The following is a 20,884-nucleotide window of genomic DNA, read 5'->3' on the forward strand; positions in this document are numbered from 1 at the left end:
GGATTTGGGTATCAGATACTAATAATTCATTCATGCCTGTTTTAAATACATGCTTATTCACATGACCTGATGCAATTTTTTATAGCTTCAAGCTGCCAAATAGCTATTTATATGTCTCATCTTGAGCACTTGATGGCATTGTTATGTTAAAATGTTGCAGAAAATTTCATAAGATTTAGACTTTACAGCTGACTTGTGTTGCTATCAGAATGTTGATCATGAAAAGAATGCTACATTTTTGAATATTATTCTGTTATGAACACTGAAACAAAAGCCTGATAATAAAATGGAGTGTTTTTTGTGATTTTTTCTTCTTCTTAGTTTTCAGAAGTTGTGGGTGTTTGAACACTGAGGGTTTTAAGAAGAGATTGGACAACCATTTGTCTGAAATAGTACAGGGCCCTGATGGCGAACCTATGGCACATATGCCACAGGTGGCACCAGTGATGGGCTACCAAAATTTTTACTACCACACTGTGGGCGTGGATTATGCAGTTTGTTTCAACATCTTTCAATGCAAATTGGGTGCTCTGGGGTGGAGCTCCAAATTTTGCTACCGGAACTGCGTTCCTGACCGTTCCCGGAGGAGCCCCATCACTGGGTGGCACACAGAGCCACATATGAGGGCACGCGAGGTGTTACTCAATGTCAGCTCCAGCACGCATGTACATGCTGTCCAGCTGATTTTCGGCCTTCTGGAGGGCAGGGGAAGCCATTTTTGCCCTCCTCAGGCTTCAGGAAAACCTCTGGAGCCTGTGGATGGTGAAAAATGGTCAAACAGTTGTTGTGGTTAGCTCTGGACCAGCTCCTGCCCCAAGGACTGTGGATGTGGGGGAGACATCCACATGCTGCAGGCCTGTTTTGCCCCTGGTGGAATCTGCTGATGAAGGCTCCTCTGACCAAGAAGACATGAGTGACAGGGAGGAGGAGAGTGGGGCAGACAGCTCAGAAGGAGATCAATTATCTAGCTCCTCCTTGGATTCAGAACAAGAGTTAATAATACAGTCACACATGCGGAGAGCGATGCATAGGCAGCAACAACTGAGAGATTATTATCAAAGAAAATAAGGCCACCTGTGGTTGGGTGGGGCTGTTGTAATTAGTGAGGCTGCTATAAATATTAGCCTGTGGGTTTGGCCATTGTGGAGGATTATCTGATCGCTGTGTTTTGTGACTGCTTTACTGACTTTGACCTTTTGTGTGCTGATTTTTCCCCGCTTTGAAACTAAACCAGAGCAAAGTGTGTTTCACTTTGTGAAAGAAGAAGGACTGTGAATTGCCTCACAGCTGCAAGCTAAGTATCACAGAACTGATAAGGGACTTGTACAAATTACCAGTTTGTTTGGAGACAAGTGCTCTTTGCTATCCCAAAACAGGGCTTAGTTTAAGTGCATTTTCATTATACAGAACATTTTTTTGACTTTTCAAGGGTGTGTGTCTGAAATTGTATCTGTGCATTTTGGGGAGGATTCTACCAGAGAGCTCGACAGAACAATAGTCCTACCGGAAGTCCGGCAGGGGGGTCGGCGCAGGGGGGGGGGTTGTGTGGGCATGCCTGAAAGGGGGACATTGCATTATGGGTATAGGCAGGCACACGCATGCTGTCATGCACAATCACGCCCTTTTGGCACCCAAACAAACAAAGATTCACCATCATTGTTATAGGGTTTTCTGCTTGAGCAAGGGATTGGATTAGAAGACCTCCAAGGTCTCTTCCAATTCTGTTGTTCTGTTATTTCCTTTTAGGATACATTTGCCACTAATGATTTAGAAGAGATATTATATATCACTACTGTTATTTATTTATTTATTTATTTTATTTATTTATTTTGTCCAATACACAATGAGGGTTTTAGTGGGTATATATCTATATACACATAGTAAAATACATGAAGGTTATAGAGGATATACTCATAGTAAAATTTATGTAAGAAAGAATAGAAAAGAAGGTATAGTAATAGAACATATCAATGAAAGAATAGAAGAAGAGATATAGGAGTAGAAGAAAGGTATAGGAGATATAGGAGAGCAATAGGACAGGGGATGGAAGGCATTCTAGTGCACTTGTACTCTCGCCCCTTACTGACCTCTTAGGAATCTGGATAGGTCAACCATAGATAATCTAAGGGTAAAGTGTTGGGGATTTGGGGATGACACTATGGAGTCCGGTAATGAGTTCCATGCTTTGACAACTCGGTTACTGAAGTCATATTTTTTACAGTCAAGTTTGGAGCGGTTAATATTAAGTTTAAATCTGTTGTGTGCTCTTGTGTTGTTGTGGTTGAAGCTGAAATAGTCACTGACAGGCAGGACGTTGCAGCATATGATCTTGTGGGCAATACTTAGATCTTGAGTCTTCGGAGAGGGGCGGCATACAAATCTAATAAATTAAATTAAATTAAATTGTTTAAGGCGTCTTAGTTCTAAACTTTCTAGGCCCAGGATTGAAAGTCTAGGATTAGGGTTAGGGTTATCACTGTGACCTCCAGCAGAAAAGCCCACTTGTATCTTGGCTTCTAAAAAAAAGGAGCCAGGAGGGCTTTCCCCTACATTTTTTAACATAACAAATACAAGGAGGGAGAATTGAGAGCATTTTAGTCACGGTTTTGGCAATAGCCAACTGCTATGTCAGCAGCTGATTGAGACAAGAAAGTTGAGCCTAGCGATGGACAACTATGCCAACGTTATGACTGTGGACTTCAGCTCCCAGAATTCCTGAGCCAGCATGGGTGAAGTTGCTGTAGTAAAGTTGCTATAATTACCCACCCCAAGTTGTAGCAATCCTATATCCATAATGCTTTTAAGGTAGAGAACAAAGTAGACCAGGTAAAACATGAATCAGAACTAGGAAAATAAATGTTTCTGTTTTGCATGATCATATCCCCATTATGCCAGTCAACGTTGATCATTAATAATGATAATGAAACTGGGCTGGAAACAAAATGCTCAAAAACAACTCATCTTTAAGCAGCAAGGAATAATTTTAGACTTCAGTGATTCATCTTCACTATTTTCTGATTTTATTAAAGCACATAACACACAAACATTTTGACATTTGAAATTTCTAAGCACATTTTTTTAAAGCTTTAGGACTGGTATTCATTGGTAAGAATTAAGTTCGGCATTGAAAGTTGACTTAAATTGAAAATACTTTATTTTTGTCTACACAGAAGGTCAAAACTGTATTTTTAGTAGCTGTTCCTCCCTTGTTCTGCCTCATACACTTAAGATCCTTAGGCAGTTGATCATACATTGACTAATTATGAATTAATATCCATTGTAATAAACTGTTTAAAAGAAATAGAAAATATTTATCTTAACTTTAGTATTATTATTATATTTTTACTCCAAGTCTGGGATCATCTGATCTGGGAGGCAAAAATCTAGATGGCCACTAGATCTACAAAGATCAAAAAAGTGTTAACTTCTACTGCTATTCAGTGATTGATCTGATTTTTGCAGCTCTGGTGCAGTTATCCACCATGCAAGCAAATGATTGAGTAGCACAAAGATGACAAAAGTTTACACAATTATTAAGAAAATCATTTTTGAGAGGCAATATATGCCTTAATTAAACTTGATAGTGAAAGGATCAATTTGTCAGTAATGTGCTGTTGTGTATAATTACAATAGCTGCCTTTAATGCATTTTGAGGAGCAGAGCAACAGGTTACATAATCTGAATTTGTGTGAATGTATTCATGAAATATATACATGCTTTTTCTCCAGGTGTCTGAATGCATGTACTTATTGCAAAACTAAGCATGCCCGAGGGGAATTAGCAAGTTATTCTGTTGAAGAACTGGTAAACAGAGGCAAACAGTCCTTTGAAGGTAGGTTTTATTTGTTTGTTTAATTTTGTATTCTAAACATGCCAGTTGTTTTACTTTTCAAAACGTCTACTAATGTGACAGACTGTAACTTAATCTATCGCAGAATATATAGGTATTGTAGTGTACTAAATGCACCAGAATTTACTTTAAAAAGCCTAACTATATGTAGGTTTAAGTAATGAATTCTTTTTTTTAATATGTATTTTTTTTTTCAAATCTGGAAAATTATATGTATTCATATACTACTAAAACTCTTTTATTGTACAGTATTTACCTATTTCTCTGTTCAAATTAGGCTACATCGTGCTTTATACTGCAACAGTTTTTGAATCAAGGATCTAAAATGTGCTAATTTAAGGATGTGTAAAAAATCTGAGACCCATTACTTTTGTGCAATTAAATTTCCATGGTGTTCAGATTACTTTTATTCACAAAGCTATTTCAGTGTTTCTATGGTCATGTGATTGCAATTTCTAATGCTCCTTGCCAAGCAAGATCGATGGGAAAGCCGGCAGGAAGTCGGAAGTCACTTCTACTTCTTTTTTTGTCCTCCCATGATTTTTAGATAACTAAGTATTAACTTATTATCAAACTTCATTTGCCATGACAAGTATTTTTCTATACAGTAGTACCTCTAGATACGAGCTGCTCCACATGCGAGTATTCCAAGTTACGAGCCATGAGGGGAGATAAATTTCTGTTCCAGACCCGAGCTCAAATTCGAGCCGAGCGTCCACTAGGTGGCGCAAGAATCCTTGCTTCTGGTTATCTCGGAGGGAAAAAACAAAGTCTAAAGCCATTTGTTCCAGATATGAGTTGATCGACATTCTGGAACGAATTAAACTCGTATCTAGAGGTACTACTGTATAATGTATAAAATCATCTCTTCTCAGATGATTCTTGGATCATCCACAATCGAGGTGGGATTTTATGGTCAGCCTAAAATTTATTGTTTATTCTGGTCACATTGGATTATGCTACTTTCTCTCAGAGGATGACTTAACAGGTCACAGGGTTGTCTAGTGTTATTTATTTTTAACTACTGTTTGTTTAACAATGGTTCAAAGTTACGACAGCCTGAAAAAATTGAGTTATGACCTGTTCTCAAAGTTTTAATTATTGCACCACCTGTATGGTCACATGATCGCAATTTGGGCAATGAGGACTGAATCGCATTTACATCACCTGATTATAGTGTCACCTGATTGCAATTCTCATCTTCCCAGGTAGTTTCTGATAAGGAACCTCAATTGAGGAAGTTGGATTACCATAATTTAAATGACCATACAATGCTCTAAACCAGTGTTTCTCAACCTTGGCAACTTGAAGATATTTGGACTTCAACTCCCAGAATTCCCCAGCCAGCGGGGAATTCTGGGAGTTGAAGTCCAGATATCTTCAAGTTGCCAAGGTTGGGAAACACTGCTCTAAACCACTGTGGTGATTTACTTAATGACCATGATAAAATGGTTTTGAAATCAAATCCAGTGGTGTGAACACATCACTTAGCAATTGAAATTCCAGCCCTGATTGTGGTTGTAAGTTGAGGAGTGCTTATATTCAATGTATCAATGAATGTTTTTTTCATTCAAGAGCTCTTTTTGACTCAATCATGATAATCTCTGTTGTCAGAAGTTGGAATGCCAATGCTGGTTATGTGTAGAGTATATATATATCCTCAGAGTACCAGCTGGAAATAGATATCCTTAAACCTGCCCATAGAAAAGAAAGTGTTTGGTGATTGGTTTCTGGTCTAGGTGGTGTTGTGGTAAGCTCTGGCCCAGCTCCTGCCCCACGGAATGTGCAGGTAGATGTGGGGGAATCATCCACATGCCGCAGGCCTGTTCTGCTCCCAATGGAATCTGCCGATGAAGCCTCCTCTGAACAAGTCAGCATAAGTTACAGGGAAGAGGGAAGTTTGGCAGACAGCCCAGGAGGAGATCAATCATCTGTATCATCTTTGGATTCTGAACAAGAATTAATGACACATCCACGTATGCGTAGAGTGATGCATAGGACACAACAACTAAAGGATTATTACAAGAGAAAATAAGGCCACCTGTGGTTGGGTGGGGCTCCAGTAATTAGGACTGCTGCTATAAATAGCAGTGTGTGGGTTTGGCTGTTGTGAAAGAATATCTGATCGCAGTTCTTCAGGAATTGTGTGTTGCTGTTTTCTGGACTTTGTTGATTTTTCATGCCTTTGAAACAAAGCAGAGCAACGTGTGTGTGTGTGTGTGTGTGTGTCTCACTTCGTTGGAAGAAGAAGGGGTGTGAAGTTTCTTCACAGCTGCTAGCTAAGTACTTAATGACTGCTTAAGGGAAATTGTACAGACTATCCAGTTGTTTTGGGACGAGTGCTCTTTGCAATACAAAAAGAGTGCTTATTTTATTTTGAATTTTGTGATAAAGAACATTGTTTTGAATTTTCAAACGTGTGTGTGCCTGCAATTTGTACCCTTGAATTTTCGGGAGGCTCCTACCAGAGAGCCCGGCAGAACATAAAAGGCAGGAAAACCTACCAAACAAGATCTGTTTTAATTGTGATCCAGACAAATCAGAGGTGGGTTTCTCCCGGTTTGGAACACTTCTATGGAACTGATAATAACTTGGCAGCCTTGGTGGTTGGAAGTGGCAGTGATCCAGGCCTGCCACACTCGTGAGCCAGTTCTCTAGGCAACGCTTACGGTGACGCCATCTTGCTTTTTGCTTCTGCGCATGCGCAGAAACCTTTTAAATTATTGCATGCACATACATATTGCGTGCCCCTGAGCAAACCAGCAGCGGGAGAAAGCAGAACCTAACCCTGAGATACTGTAGATCATATGCCCAAGGTTGAAACTCAGAAAGGGATTTCTTCAGCTGGTAAAATTGTTGCAACAGATGATGATTGAGGAATGTTTAATTTCAAGCTAGGTTGCATTCACAGAATATCAGTTCTGGAGAAATACAGACAAGATTTTGGCTTTAATTCCTATTGAAATGTTACATTATGAATTTCCTGAAAACATTTGTTATATTTAATGCTTTATCCTCTTGCTTTGATATATATTGCTTTTTTTATTCTCTAGTATTGTTTAAAACTTGCTTGAGGTTTTGTTTTTACACATATAGCAATCCTTTTTTGGCTTGGGCTCATTTTTTAAACTGGCTCAACATTAAACAGTTTTGTGTACCATGACATTGTTTCACTGTCTTTTGTTGAAGTCCCCTAAGACTTTAAGTGACATGTTGGTAGGCATAATGGAAGGAAGGTCAACAGAGATTGTTTGTTCTTTGCTGTGCAAGTATTTGCTTTTGATTAAATCCCCCCAATCCATTTTTTTTTACTGTAGTGTTTGCTAAAACCCTTTTAGTGTCTTTGCTTAATAAATAAATATTGTTCTCCATTTATTAAACACAGAAGATCTGATTGGCACATGCAGATAGGTTTGTAGCAGTTGAATAAGAGGCTACTGTTGTTCCTAACAAATGAATTCTACCTAAAACATATATCTGACATTTGTATTCTACATTTCGGTGCAAAATAAGAAAACAGAAACATTGAACAGAAACCTCAAAGGGGGCTGGGGGAGGCAAAAACCCTAACCAAAAGAAACAGTTCTTGAAATAAGAAGATATATAAGAAGATATATTTGGATATATCATATTTAGTAGAACTGAGCAGACATTATAAAGCAGCAAGCCATGGATTTTATGTAGGGACAAAAGAATATTTTATGTATAGTCTGTAAGAATGGTAGAATAAAACTTTGCATCAATTTAGTTGCTTCAACTATCTGATTAGCTGTAGTTCACGAAAGTTTATCCTTTTAATAATACTTGTTGGAAAAGGTGTAACCAGACTCCTCCTGATCTTGCAAGTAGGTAGCTACAATTCAGATTTCATTCTCCTTGGAATTCCATCTTCCGAATTAAATTCTGCTCAGTAGATTCCTATTTGGTCATGGCGGACAAGTGGCTGTGAAATCTACTTACCTTCCCTACCGGTTAGGAAGCGCTCGTTCCACCCGCACACCACCGCCATGTACACTTTTTCACCTTCTGTGCATGTACTGAAGACTTTACGCATGCACAGAGGGTTAAAAAAAGAAAATGGCAATGTCCGGGGGGTGGGGGGGTGGAACCTTCTGTTGCCGCCATTACTGGTTCTCCAAATCACGGGTGGCCCGCCACTACCGGTAGGCCAGTATCAGGCTGAACCGGTAGCATTTGCCTCCCCCTAAAACTCTCTGTGGCCTGCCATAGAGAAAAGAAATGTTGAAATTAGCCTTCTGTCCTAGGGATTCTGTGCAGGATCTATGGCCTACTAGGATCGGATTTCTGAGATGCAATGTTTGCAATTGGAATGGTGTTTGCAATACCATTAATTTGTTAACAATGTAACATAATATATGACATAACATAAGACTAACAATAATAGACATTACTTGCTTGTGAAAGCAGTGTTTGTGCAGTAAATTCTCCTGTATGTGTTTCTAACTTAAGGGTTTAGGTGTTTGTTTTTAAAGGTTCAAGAGTCCACCTAACAACTGTTTTTTTTCCTAAGCCTGCAGCTCATGGAGAATTTGTGTTTGACTTTCTCCAGCATGGCTCAAAAGAAAACCATTTATATAAATTTGGTTTTTGTTAGTTGCAAAGATTGTTACATGCTGTTTTTATCATTGTTGTTAGCCGCCCCGAGTCTACGGAGAGGGGCGGCATACAAATCCAATAAATGAATGAATGAATGAATGAATGAATGAATGAATGAATGAATGAATGAATGAATAGTCGTATCCGACCCATCACGACCCCATGGACAATGTTCCTCCAGGCCTTCCTGTTCTCTACCTGTTCTCTGGAGTCCCTTTAAGCTCACGCCTACTGCTTTAGTGACTCCATCCAGCTACTTCATTCTCTGTCATCCCCCACCCCCTTCTTTTGCCCTCAATCGTTCCCAGCATTAGGCTCTTCTCCAGTGAGTCCTTCCTTCTCATTTTGTGGGCAAAGTATCCGAGTTCCATCTTCAGGATCTGGGCTTCTAAAGAACAGTCAGGATTGATCTCCTCTAGGACTAACCAGTTTGATCGCCTTGCATTCCAAGGGACTCGCAGGAGTCTTCTCCAGCACCATAGTTCAACGGCCTCATTCTTTGGCACTCAGCCTTTCTTATGGTCTTTCACAGCTATACATTGCAACTGGGAAAACCATAGCTGTTCTGCCCCAGCTATGGGCCACAAAGAATGCAGAACACACAAAGTCTGTACAAATCATACTTTACTAATTAAGGACTACTAATGAGCTTTCTTAATAGTCATCAAACACAACAAATACAGTTCAAAGCAGTTTTTCTGAACACCGGCTATCAATACAACTTCATTAACAGCTAACACAAGTCCACGAAATAATAAGGCTGAGACAACAGTCTTGTAGATATCAACAATCATACAGTGCTTGGCAATGCACTTAATTTTAACACATGGCTTCAGTTAGTTTATTTTAATTTAATTTTATTTAGTTTGTCAAACATGAACATGATAACAGGTATAAGTATAAACATGGACATGAATACAGGAAATGAGTACGAATAAATGGGGACAGTAGGACAGGGATGGTAGGCACACTGATGCACTTATGCATGCCCCCTACAGACCTCTTAGAAATGGGAGGAGGTCCATGGTAGACAGTTTAAAGTTAAAGCTATGGGGGTTTGAGGATGTAACAACATAATCAGGTAGTCAATTCCAGGCATTGACCACTTTGTTGCTGAAGTCATATTTTCTGCAATTGAGTTTGTATCTATTGTATTATTGAGATTGAAGCTGAAGTAGTCATTGACAGGTGGAACGTTGTAGCAGTTATGTACTATACATAGGTCAGATTGTAGGCGGTGTAGTTCTATGTTGTCCAAGCCCAAAATTTCAAGCCTGGTGGCATAAGGTATTCTATTGTGAGCAGAGGAGTAGAGTACTCTTCTTGTGAAATACCTCTGAACCCGCTCAATTGTGTTAATGTCCGCTGTATAGTGTGGATTCCAGGCAGACGAACTGTATTCAAGAATTGATCTGGCAAAGGTTTTGTATGCCCTTGTTTGCAGCACAACGTTACCGGAGAAGAAGCTTTGCAAAATTAGGTTTACAACTCTTAATGCCTTTTTTTGGCATTGTTACACTGGGATCACTGTTATAGTGAGCTCTGGCTTAGATCGTTTGAGATGAGTACTGCTAGGTCCTTGACAGACTGAGGGTCATCTACGAGGTCGTATCCGTCCAGCTTGTATTTGGTGTTCTGATTTTTGTTGCCAATGTGCAGGACAGCGCATTTGTTAGTTGGGATTTGGAGTTGCCAATAATTCAACCATTCTCATACATAGCCCAAGGGTGTTTTTTTTAATTCTCATACATAGTCAAGTTTGGCAATAAACAAGATTTTCTTCCTTTCTCAACAATTTTTCTTGTCATCGTTTTGAACCCCAAAGAAGAAAGATACAAACTAAAGGGGAAGTTCTTCTCTTGAGAAGTTTAGCCTTGTATTTGCTTTGTTTCTTCTTATGTTGAGAATGTTCCAGTCTCAGTTGCTGACTCTGCTAATGTCGAAACAATATAATGCCAACATAAATATTTTGATACCAGTCTGCCATTTTAAAAGCTATTCAGGAGAGCAAGAATAATTAGGTGTTTTTTTTCATTATCTCATGTGATTCTTCCTAAAGGCTCGTCAAGAGAAGTAAACATATATATATATATACAGTCTTTAAATTATTATTAATTCAGTAGCTATAAAGGCTACTGTATGTAACAATACAAAAATGTAACACTCCATACCTTATTTTTCTTTTAAAAAATGATAGATTCCATGTTTGTTTGTTTTTTAAATAAGGTATGTTTGCTTTTTGCTAGTACACAAGCTATTAATGCTAGGGAAAATAGCCTCTGTATATAGTGGTCCCTCGATTTTCGTGGGTTCGAACTTCGCGAAACGGCTATACCACGGTTTTTCAAAAATATTAATTAAAAAATACTTTGCTGTTTTTTTCCCTTTACCATGTTTTTTCCGGCCCAATGACGTCATACGTCATCACCAAACTTTCATCCACCTTTAATAAATATTTTTTTAATAAACTTTAATAAATAAACATGGTGAGTAATAATCTAAATGGTTGCTAAGGGAATGAGAAATTGCAGTTTAGGGGTTTTAAGGGAAGGCTTGTGATACTGTTCATAGCCAAAAATAGTGTATTTACTTCCGCATCTTTACTTTGCGGAAATACGACTTTCGCGGGCAGTCTTGGAACGCATCCCCGCGAAAAATCGAGGGAACACTGTATTCCCACATGTTTAAACCATTGTTTCCATGTAAGTTTTCCCTTATATGCCACAGCCTCTGGACCAGAAGACTACCTCAGATGGATCTAACTCTAATTTCAAAGGTATTTCCCTACTACATGAGGAGAAATAAGAATTGGTTGCCGATCAGTTTCCGGTCACAATTCAAAATGTTGGTTATGACCTATAAAGCCCTTCATGGCACCGGACCAGATTACCTCAGGGACCGCCTTCTGCGGCACGAATCCCAGCGACCAGTTAGGTCCCACAGAGTGGGTCTTCTCCGGGTCCCGTCAACTAAGCAATGCCGCTTGGCGGGACCCAGGGGAAGAGCCTTCTCTGTGGCGGCCCCGGCCCTCTGGAACCAACTCCCCCCGGAGATTAGAATTGCCCCCACCCTCCTTGCCTTTCGTAAGCTACTTAAAACCCACCTCTGCCGCCAGGCATGAGGGAAATAAGATTCCTTTTCTCCCTAGGCCTTTACAATTTTATGCATGGTATGTTTGTATGTATGTTTGGTTTTTATATTAAGGGGTTTTTAGTTCGTTTTTAGTATTGGATTATTATTGTAAACAGTTTTATGATTGCTGTTAGCTGCCCCGAGTCTTCGGAGAGGGGCGGCATATAAATCCAATAAATAAGAATAAGAATAAAAAATCCAAAACAAAGTGGCTGGGAAAAAAAATCATGGAAGGGAAGGTTCTTTTTAATGCAAATTAACATAATTCAGGCATTGCCCTATTATGGGTTTTGAAATGTTAATATGATTCTAAATAATAATATTTTAAGATTTAATCTTTGTTCAACGCTTTAAATAATCCTCTGGTTGAGAGGAAAGCTTACTAGATGTAAGCTCTCTCTTCTTTCGAATCCTCTTACCTTAGTTACCAAAAAAAATCTAGCTTCACTGCAGTTTTTAAATATGCGCCTAATACTTTTGATTCTGAAAGAATCCAACATATTTAGGATTGGTCATGAATTATGGAGGCTTGATATGTAAAGGACAAACACAAAGGGACGGGATGAGCTTTCCATGGTAACCATACCATGTGCAGTCCCTGTTCATTTGCAGATAAGCCAGAAGGATGTATGCTAATGTCTTACTCTAAGCCTGTCTCCCCCTGCGCCCAGGCATTCCTGGGTACACACATGTTGGAATTGAATCAGCCAGTCGGAGAGCTGAAGATTAAAGCAGCATTCATGGCAGAAAAACAAGCCTTCAGTTATTAGCACTCTCAAAGTTTAGGGAGTTCCATCCAATGTTTAGTGCATACCAAATTCTCTGAAAAACCAGCTCCTTTGTTCAGTTTTTGCACATTGCATTTTACCCCATTTTTTTTATGTTATTGCCTCGAACATACAGTATATCCCAGATAACCTAAAATTTGGGAGAAAATAGACAGGGTTTCTCCCCCCCTCCCTCTTTTCTGGTTTGGTTTTTTATCCTGGTACAGTGGTGCCTCTACTTAAGAACTTAATTTGTTCCATGACCAGGTTCTTAAGTAGAAACGTTCTTAAGTAGAAGCAATTTTTCCCATAGGAATCAATGTAAAAGAAAATAATGCGTGCAAACCCATTAGGAAAGAAATAAAAACTCGGAATTTGGGTGGGAGGAGGAGGAGAAAGAGGAGGAGGAGGAGGATAGTTGCTGCGGAGGAAGAAGGTGAGGTCAGCACCCCCTTTTGCCTTTCCGCGCCCAGACGCTCCGGGAAGCAACCTTGCCCTGGATGTATGGGAGGCAGCGCGAGGGAGTCACTGCAGTGAAATGGTTTATTCCCTCTCCAAGCACCCAGAGAATGGAAAATGCTCTGTTCGCTCTGGACTGCCAAAGCCTCCTTAAGTGCCACCGAAAGGCTCCTCTGGCAGCCCAGAAAAGCCTGTGATGGCCGGGATTAAAGGGGGAATGGGAGGAAACTGACCAGACCTTTGTGCCACTCTCAAATTTCCTCGGAAATTTTTCTGGGCTCAGGTTCTTAAGTAGAAAATGGTTCTTAAGTAGAGGCAAAAAAAAATCTTGATCGTCTGGTTCTTATCTAGAAAAGTTCTTAAGTAGAGGTACCACTGTATCTTTAAATAGGGTTGTTAACCTCTTCTTGCAAGTTTTTATTCCCCTTATTAAAGTTTGCTGTTTTGGATTAGTTCAGTGCTTCTCAATTATTTTCTGTTATGCCCCCCCCCCAGGAAGAAGTAAACATTTCCCACCACCCCAACTCCCTGATCTGAGCCCCAATGGAATTTTAGTGTTAATATTTATTACTTATTATAAGCTGCAAGCAAACTATTGGCTGGGGAAGGCTGATGTACCCACTTACCTGATAGTAAGTTACACTGAACTCAATGGAGACTGTTTTTGGGTAGGAAGGCATAGGATACCATGGTTAGGACCAGTGTTCCCTCTAATTTTTTTTTGGGGTGGGCGGAAAAGTATAGTGTCTGAGCGGCAGTCCCTTCGGGACTGGGCGGCACAGAAATAATAAATAAATAAACAAACAAACAAACAAACAAACAAATAAATAAAAAACCCACCCTGTTTTGCCTCAATGAATTTCAAAATAAAATACTGTACTGTGTGTCTGTAACAGTGAGCTCATAATAGGGCAACTCTATCAATATCAAAATGCCACTTAAATAGTTGAGCTAGTTTCAAACTAGATTTTGATTTTCTTTCTCTCTTCCTTACTCCCATTCTTTTTCTTTCTCTTTTCCTTCCTCTCTTTTTTCTATCTGTTTCTCTCTCTTCCTCTCTTCCTCTCTCTCTCCTTCCCTCTCACTCTTTCCCTCTCGGCTTCTGGGCAGGTTTGGAAAACTCTGCGTTGATGATGATTTTTAAGTGAGCAATTGCTCACTGCTCAGCTTAGAGGGAACTATGGTTAGGACTCTCCTTTGACGCGGGGCCAGGGCAGCCTAATCAAGCTGATGCTTTGGGGTCGCCGGCCTGGCCCATAAGCACCGCCTCTGCTGGGCACTCACGGTGAATGGTATGGAAGGAGACTTCAGGGTGCCATTTGAAGCTTTTTCCCAGCTGCAGGGGATCCTCCTTCTTTTGCAGCAGCAGGTTCGCCACACCGTTCATGGCTACTGCAGCACCCGCGGAGAACAGTTGCCCCACCCCACTTGGCCGCCTCCTCTTCCGGGTTCAGAGCCAGGTGAAACTGGGAAAACACTCTTCGTCCAAGGCAGGGGTCCCCAAACATAGCTGGCTGGAGAATTCTGGGAGTTGAAGTCCACAAGTCTTAAAGTTGCCAAGTTTGAAGACCTCTGGTCCAAGGGAATTGATTGACAGGGACCACACTTGTTCTCTGGGGTCACACGCGCCCCTCCTGGCATCGCTCCTTGAGAAACACTGGATTAGTCTAATTAGGAACAAATAATTTTCAGTTATACTTCCTCAGTTTTTCTCACTCCATTTCAAAGTTAAGTCAGTCATTTGCGGTGTTTCCAAGATCATATTTGTCCCCCTCCCCAAAGAATCCAGGAGGGGTAAATGCATAGATAGCCAGTGACAACCTTTATTGGAAGTCCACAAGCGAAGAGGAATGTTAGATGACATGGCAAGCAAGACCCAGTCACCCACCATAGACTCTTTGCAAGCAGTCTTTTTGTAATATGTATCTTCCAGCTTGACCCCAAAGAATTAACAGAGTTGGAAGGAACTTGGGGGGGGGCCTTCTAGTCCAATCCCTTGCTCAAGCAGTAAACCCTGTACCATCTCAGAAAAATGGTTGTCCAGTCTCTAATTAAAAACCTAATCTTTAGTCTGGTCATCTTCAGCACATTAGTTTGCTGCTTTTGAGCTCACCTGCTTGCTTTTTACTCCCTGGTTGAGGATAAAAAACAGTTTGTAAACACTTCTCTCTCTCTCTCTTCTTAGAGAGAAACAATGAGAAAGGCAGGCAAAGAGCCGCGGTGGCGCAGCAGGTAGAGTGCTGTACCGCAGGCCACTGAAGCTGACTTGTAGATCTGAAGGTCAGCGGTTCTAATCTCATCACCGACTCAAGGTTGACTCAGTCTTCCATCCTTCCGAGGTGGGTAAAGTGAGGACCCGGATTGTGGGGGGCAATAGGCTGGCTCTGTTAAAAAAGTGCTATTGCTAACATGTTGTAAGCCGCTCTGAGTCTAAGGAGAAGGGCGGCATAAAAATTGAATGAATGAATGAATAAATGAATGAATGAATGAATGAATAAATAAATAAATAAATAAATAAACAATAAATAAAGGGACGATCGCTTCGCTAGCAAAGCACAGAAGATCGCTTCACTCCTTAGTATCTCATTAGGGCTAAAAAAAGGCGGATGTTTGCTAAGTAGCAAAGCACGGAAGATTCCTTCACTTTCAGCACCTCTTTAGGTGCTTTAGTAAAAGCTACATTCGGAGTATAAGATGCAGTAAGAAGAAATTTCCCCACAGTTAAAACAATTAATCAGTGGAGCAGCTTGCTTTCAGAAGTTGTGAACATTCACAACTTCTGAAATTATGCTGCTCCACTGATTAATTGTTTTAACTGTCGGGAAATTTCTTCTTAGTTCTAGGTTGGTTTTGTCCTTGATTACTGTATTTTTTGGAGTATAAGACATACCTCCCCCTCCCCCAAAGAAAAGAGGCTGAAAATTTGGGTGCATCTTATACTCTGAATGTAGCTTTTACTAAGCTTTTTTTTAGCCCTAACGAGGTGCTAACACAATCTTCCATGCTTTGCTAGCTAAGTGATCTTCTCTTTCCCTGCTTCTTGCATTGCTGCTCCTTCGGACAATCAGCTGAGCCTTTTTTCAGCCCTAAAGAGGTGCTAAAAGTGAAGGGATCTTCCCTGCTTTGCTAGTTAGCAATCATCTGCCTTTTTCCCAGCCCTAATGAGGTGCTAAGGAGTGAAGTGACCTTCTGTGCTTTGCTAGGGAAGCAATCGTCCCTTTGCCTTTTTCATTGTTTCTCTCTGAAGAGAGAGAGAGAAGTGAAGTGTTTTAGAAACTGTTTTTTATCTGCAACCAGGGAATAAAAAGCAAGCAGGTGGGCTCAAAAGCAGCAAACTAATGTGCTGAAGCTGACCAGATTAGCCAAATGAATACCTGGTAGGCAGATTGTTTTTTCCCTAATTTCCTCCCCCAAAACTAAAGTGCTTCTTATACTCAGAGAAATATACGGTAGTTTCCATCCCTTATTTCTTGTCCTGATTTTAAATGCTTTGGAGAAAAGTTCTTCTCTGTGGTGGCCCCTTAGATATTGGAACACTGCTAAACATTCGCAAGCTTCTTAAAACCCACCTCTGTCGTCAGGCATGGGGGAATTAAGATATTCTTTCCCCCTAGGCTTCTACAATTTATGTATGGTACGTTTGTATGTATGATTGGTTTTAAAATAAGGGTTTTTAGCTTCTTTAGTATTGGATTGTCGCATGTTGTTTTTACCACTGTTGTTAGCCGCCCCGAGTCTACGGAGAGGGGCGGCATACAAATCCAATAAAATGAAATGAAATGAAATGAATGGTGCCACCCCTAGTTCTTTGCTTTATCAAATTAGACATACCAAACAACCTTTTTTTGTATGTTTTAGCCCCCAGTCTTTTAGCCTCCATGATTAGTCCGCTAATCATTTTTGTTGCTTCTTCTCTGCACTCTTTCCTAGAGTCTCAACATCTTTGTCTGTAAAGATTCAAGATTTGAAGAAAATGAATAACTTAAATGAATAACTTTATTAATGAAGGGTTGAAGAAGCCTTTTACTGAAAGAGTAGTAGATCCTTGGAACAAACTTCCAGCAGACGTGGTTGGTAAATCCACAGTAACTGAATTTAAACATGCCTGGGATAAACATAGATCCATCCTAAGATAAAATACAGAAAATAGTATAAGGGCAGACTAGATGGATCATGAGGTCTTTTTCTGCCGTCAGTCTTCTATGTTTCTAAGCTGGTCATAGTAGTCAGATGAAACATCCCAAACGAGATTGGAAATGATAGATTTACAGTTGGAAAAAGAAGCCGAAACTTAAGATAATAGGATATTTTCAAAGCACTATTTCCTGTTGTATTATGACTTTTAAGTGCAATATCTGAACATACCGATCAAGTGCCCAGGTACTTTATAGATACATGAATGTTTGGTTATAGGCATTCTCAGCTGGATCAAGATGCTTATTTATGATAAACTCCAGCTTCTAGGACAGTGATGGTGAACCTTTTTTGGTTCATGTACCAAAAGGGTGTGTGTTTGTGTTTTTCCCCTTAAGTCTCTGTTTAAAGGTGGACATTAAGACAAGCGGGGGGGGGGGGCTGCTTCTGACATGGAGATGCTGGGGAAAAAATCACCAAAAATAGGTGGGTTCATCTGGTATGTCTCTACCTCCCCCCCCACACTGCTGGTAGATTAAAAAAATTGCCCAAACAGGCAAACCGGAAGTGCATTTTTCCAAACTTCTGGTTTGTCCGTTGAGGGATAAATTCAGCTTCCGTGAAGAATCCAGAAGAGGAAACGGCCTTTCCAAAGGCCAAAAATCAGCTGTAATGAAGCTGAAACATAAAAAAGTCTCATGTGCCTTCCCATACGGCTCTGCGTTCCATCTGTGCCATGTGCTACAGGTTCGCCATCATGGTTCCAGGATAAACCATCATTAAATGTTGAATTGACAACATTGTTCAACAGCATTGGCAAGTAATTCTTCCAAATGAGCCGGGATGGCGCAGCAGGTGGAGTGCTATGCTGTAGGTCACTGAAGCTGACTGTAGATCTGTAGGTCAGTGGTTCAAATATCATCACCGGCTCAAGGTTGACTCAGCCTTCCATCCTTCCGAGATGGGTAAAATGAGGACCCGGATTGTGGGGGCAATATGCTGGCTCTGTTAAAAAGTGCTATTGCTAACATGTTGTAAGCCGCCCTGAGTCTAAGGAGAAGGGCGGCATAAAACTTGAATAAATAAAATTGAATAAATAAAATTAGAACTGCCCCTACCGTCCTTGCCTTTCGTAAACTCTTCAAAACCCACCTTTGTCGTCAGGCATGGGGGAATTGAGATATGTCCCCCGGGCCTATAGAATTTATGTATAGTATGTTTGTAGGTATAGCTGCTTAAAAATGGGTTTTTTTAACTATTTTAAATTGTAAATTATTAGATTTGTCATGAACTGTTTTTATTGTGTTGTGAGCCGCCCCGAGTCTACGGAAAGGGGCGGCATACAAATCAAATCAAATCAATCAATCAATCAATAAATAAATAAATAAATAAATAAATAAATAAATAAATAAAATACTATACAAATCTCTCGTTAGCTTATGTTTGGTTTGGGATTATCTAATGAATTAGATCAGAATCTTCATTGAATAAGTTCCTTATGAGGAGAGATTGGGGCAAAGATATACATTAATTGTATTACTGAGGAAAGTTGATTTTTTTTTCAAGACTGTGGTGACTCCTTTAGAAGCCTTTATTTATATTAGCCCGTGTCTCACACTGAGAGAACTTTACAATGCATTGCTGTCATAACTGGATTTAATGAGTAAAAGCAAGAGAAATTGATGCTGTGTGATGCTGAGTGCCCACAACAATCATAAAGATAAATATATTTTTTTTTTTAAAAAAAGAATTGCTCATCAGTTAACCATACTAAATCCTTCCCAGAAGCATAGATCAGAATGTGAGGCGTGCTTCTGGGTTTTATGCAATATTGCTGTTTATATTGTGGAAAATTACTGTATACGGGATAGTCACCATGGAGCTACATTGTGGCAAACAAAGGAGGAATATTGCTTGAGAATGCCCTTGTCTTTGTCAAATTGGGTTTTTTTCTTCCCTGCCTAGTTTATTGTCTGTCTATATGGAATGTAGAAAATGCTCTCGTTTGTGATTTTAAAAAAATCTAGCTCGGGTACATTTATCTGAGTTGTTTTTAATATGTTGTTCTTAATAAAGAAATAAAGAATAGGTTGCATTCTCAACTGCCTTTTTTCCAGAGGGGGGGTTTCCAAACCTTTCGGTCTGAGGGCCACATTTCGCAAACATTCAAGGGTTGGGGGCACGGGAAATCAGTTTAAAATATGAGGGAGATTAAGAGGGAGATTGTGATCCCGCTATATGGAGCGCTGGTGAGACCACACTTGGAATATTGTGTTCAGTTCTGGAGACCTCACCTACAAAAAGATATTGACAAAATTGAACGGGTCCAAAGACGGGCTACAAAAATGGTGATTAGATTAGATTAGATTTATTGGATTTATATGCCGCCCCTCTCCAAAGACTCGGGGCGGCTCACAACAATGACAAAACAGTACATAGTGACAAAACCAATACCCACCAATCCAATTACAATTTTAAGCTAAAAATTGATAAAAACAACCCCAGAATATATAAAAAACAAGCACATAATCAATCAAACACCAAAACAACATGGGCAAGGGGGAGATGTTTCAGTTCCCCCATGCCTGATGGCAGAGGTGGGTTTTAAGGAGTTTGCGAAAGGCAAGGAGGGTGGGGGCAATCCTAATCTCAGGGGGTCGGAGCCGCCACAGAGAAGGCTCTTCCCCTGGGTCCCGCCAGACGACATTGTTTAGTCGACGGAACCCGAAGAAGGCCAACTCTGTGAGACCGAACCGGTCGCTGGGATTCGTGCGGCAGAAGGCGGTCCCGAAGGTATTCTGGTCCGGTGCCATGAAGGGCTTTATAGGTCATAACCAACACTTTGAATTGTGACCGGAAACTGATCGGCAACCAATGCAGACTGCGGAGTGTTGGAGTAATATGGGCATACTTAGAGAAGCCCATAATTGCTCTCGCAGCTGCATTCTGCACGATCTGAAGTTTCAGGTGGAAGGTCTTAAGCATAAAACGTATCAGGAAAGACTTAATGAACTCAATCTGTATAGTCTGGAGGACAGAAGGAAAAGGGGGCACATGATCGAAACATTTAAATATGTCAAAGGGTTAAATAAGGTCCAGGGGGGAAGTGTTTTAATAGGAAAGTGAACACAAGAACAAGGGGACACAATCTGAAGTTAGTTGGGGGAATGATCAAAAGCAACGTGAGAAAATATTATTTTACTGAAAGAGTAGTAGTTCCTTGGAACAAACTTCCAGCAGACGTGGTTGGTAAATCCACAGTAACTGAATTTAAACATGCCTGGGATAAACATATATCCATCCCAAGATAAAATACAAAAAATAGTATAAGAGCAGACTAGATGGATCATGAGGTCTTTTTCTGCCGTCAGACTTCTATGTTTCTATGTTTCTATATCAGAAAATAAGATTGGGCCTCCCTCCCTCCCTCCTGTAGGCAAGTGATGTGGCCCTTCAACAATGAAGGGCTGCACAAAAACCTTTACTACCACACTGTGGGCGTGACTTATTGTGTGGGTGTGACTTGATGATCATGTGACGGGTGGTAGTGGCTTGCCAGCCATATGACCAGATGGGAGTGGCTTGACAATCATGTGGGTGGCTTAAAGGTCATGTGACTGGATGGGAGTGACTTAACGACCAAGATAAGTTTTCAAATAGGTGCTTGGACTCTTTTTCAGTCGATTGAGTCACCTTGTTTGAATAGTCACAAAAAGGACAAATGATACACAGCATTATTTGTTGAGGAGCACAGTAACATTTTAAGGTTTGGTACTGAGCCCACAAGGTTCAGTATGATAACAGATTAGGCAAGTAGCTCGATTTTCTTTAATTGCTATAAAAGTTCAGTTCTAGATAATGCTTAAAATGATTAAAGCGTTTATGGATAAAAACATTCTATTTAATTATTTCCTATTTTTAAAGT

The 20,884-nt window shown here is 40.2% G+C and overlaps 1 protein-coding gene across 5 annotated transcripts in view; it reads left to right on the forward strand.

The window, feature by feature from the left end:
* The window catches only part of CDKAL1 (CDK5 regulatory subunit associated protein 1 like 1), a 652,416-nt gene that overhangs the window by 185,869 nt on the left and 445,663 nt on the right, over window positions 1-20,884 (forward strand). For all 5 annotated transcript variants that reach the window (XR_011558700.1, XM_070747379.1, XM_070747382.1 and 2 more), the window contains one exon: window positions 3,729-3,832. Coding sequence is in view for 4 of the 5 variants with exons in the window: in XM_070747379.1 (XP_070603480.1) it covers window positions 3,729-3,832 (104 nt within the window). In the remaining variant the exon portion in view is untranslated. The remainder of the gene's footprint in view (window positions 1-3,728; window positions 3,833-20,884) is intronic.

Source organism: Erythrolamprus reginae, chromosome 3 (genome assembly GCF_031021105.1).
Source record: "Erythrolamprus reginae isolate rEryReg1 chromosome 3, rEryReg1.hap1, whole genome shotgun sequence".
NCBI lineage: Eukaryota > Metazoa > Chordata > Lepidosauria > Squamata > Dipsadidae > Erythrolamprus > Erythrolamprus reginae.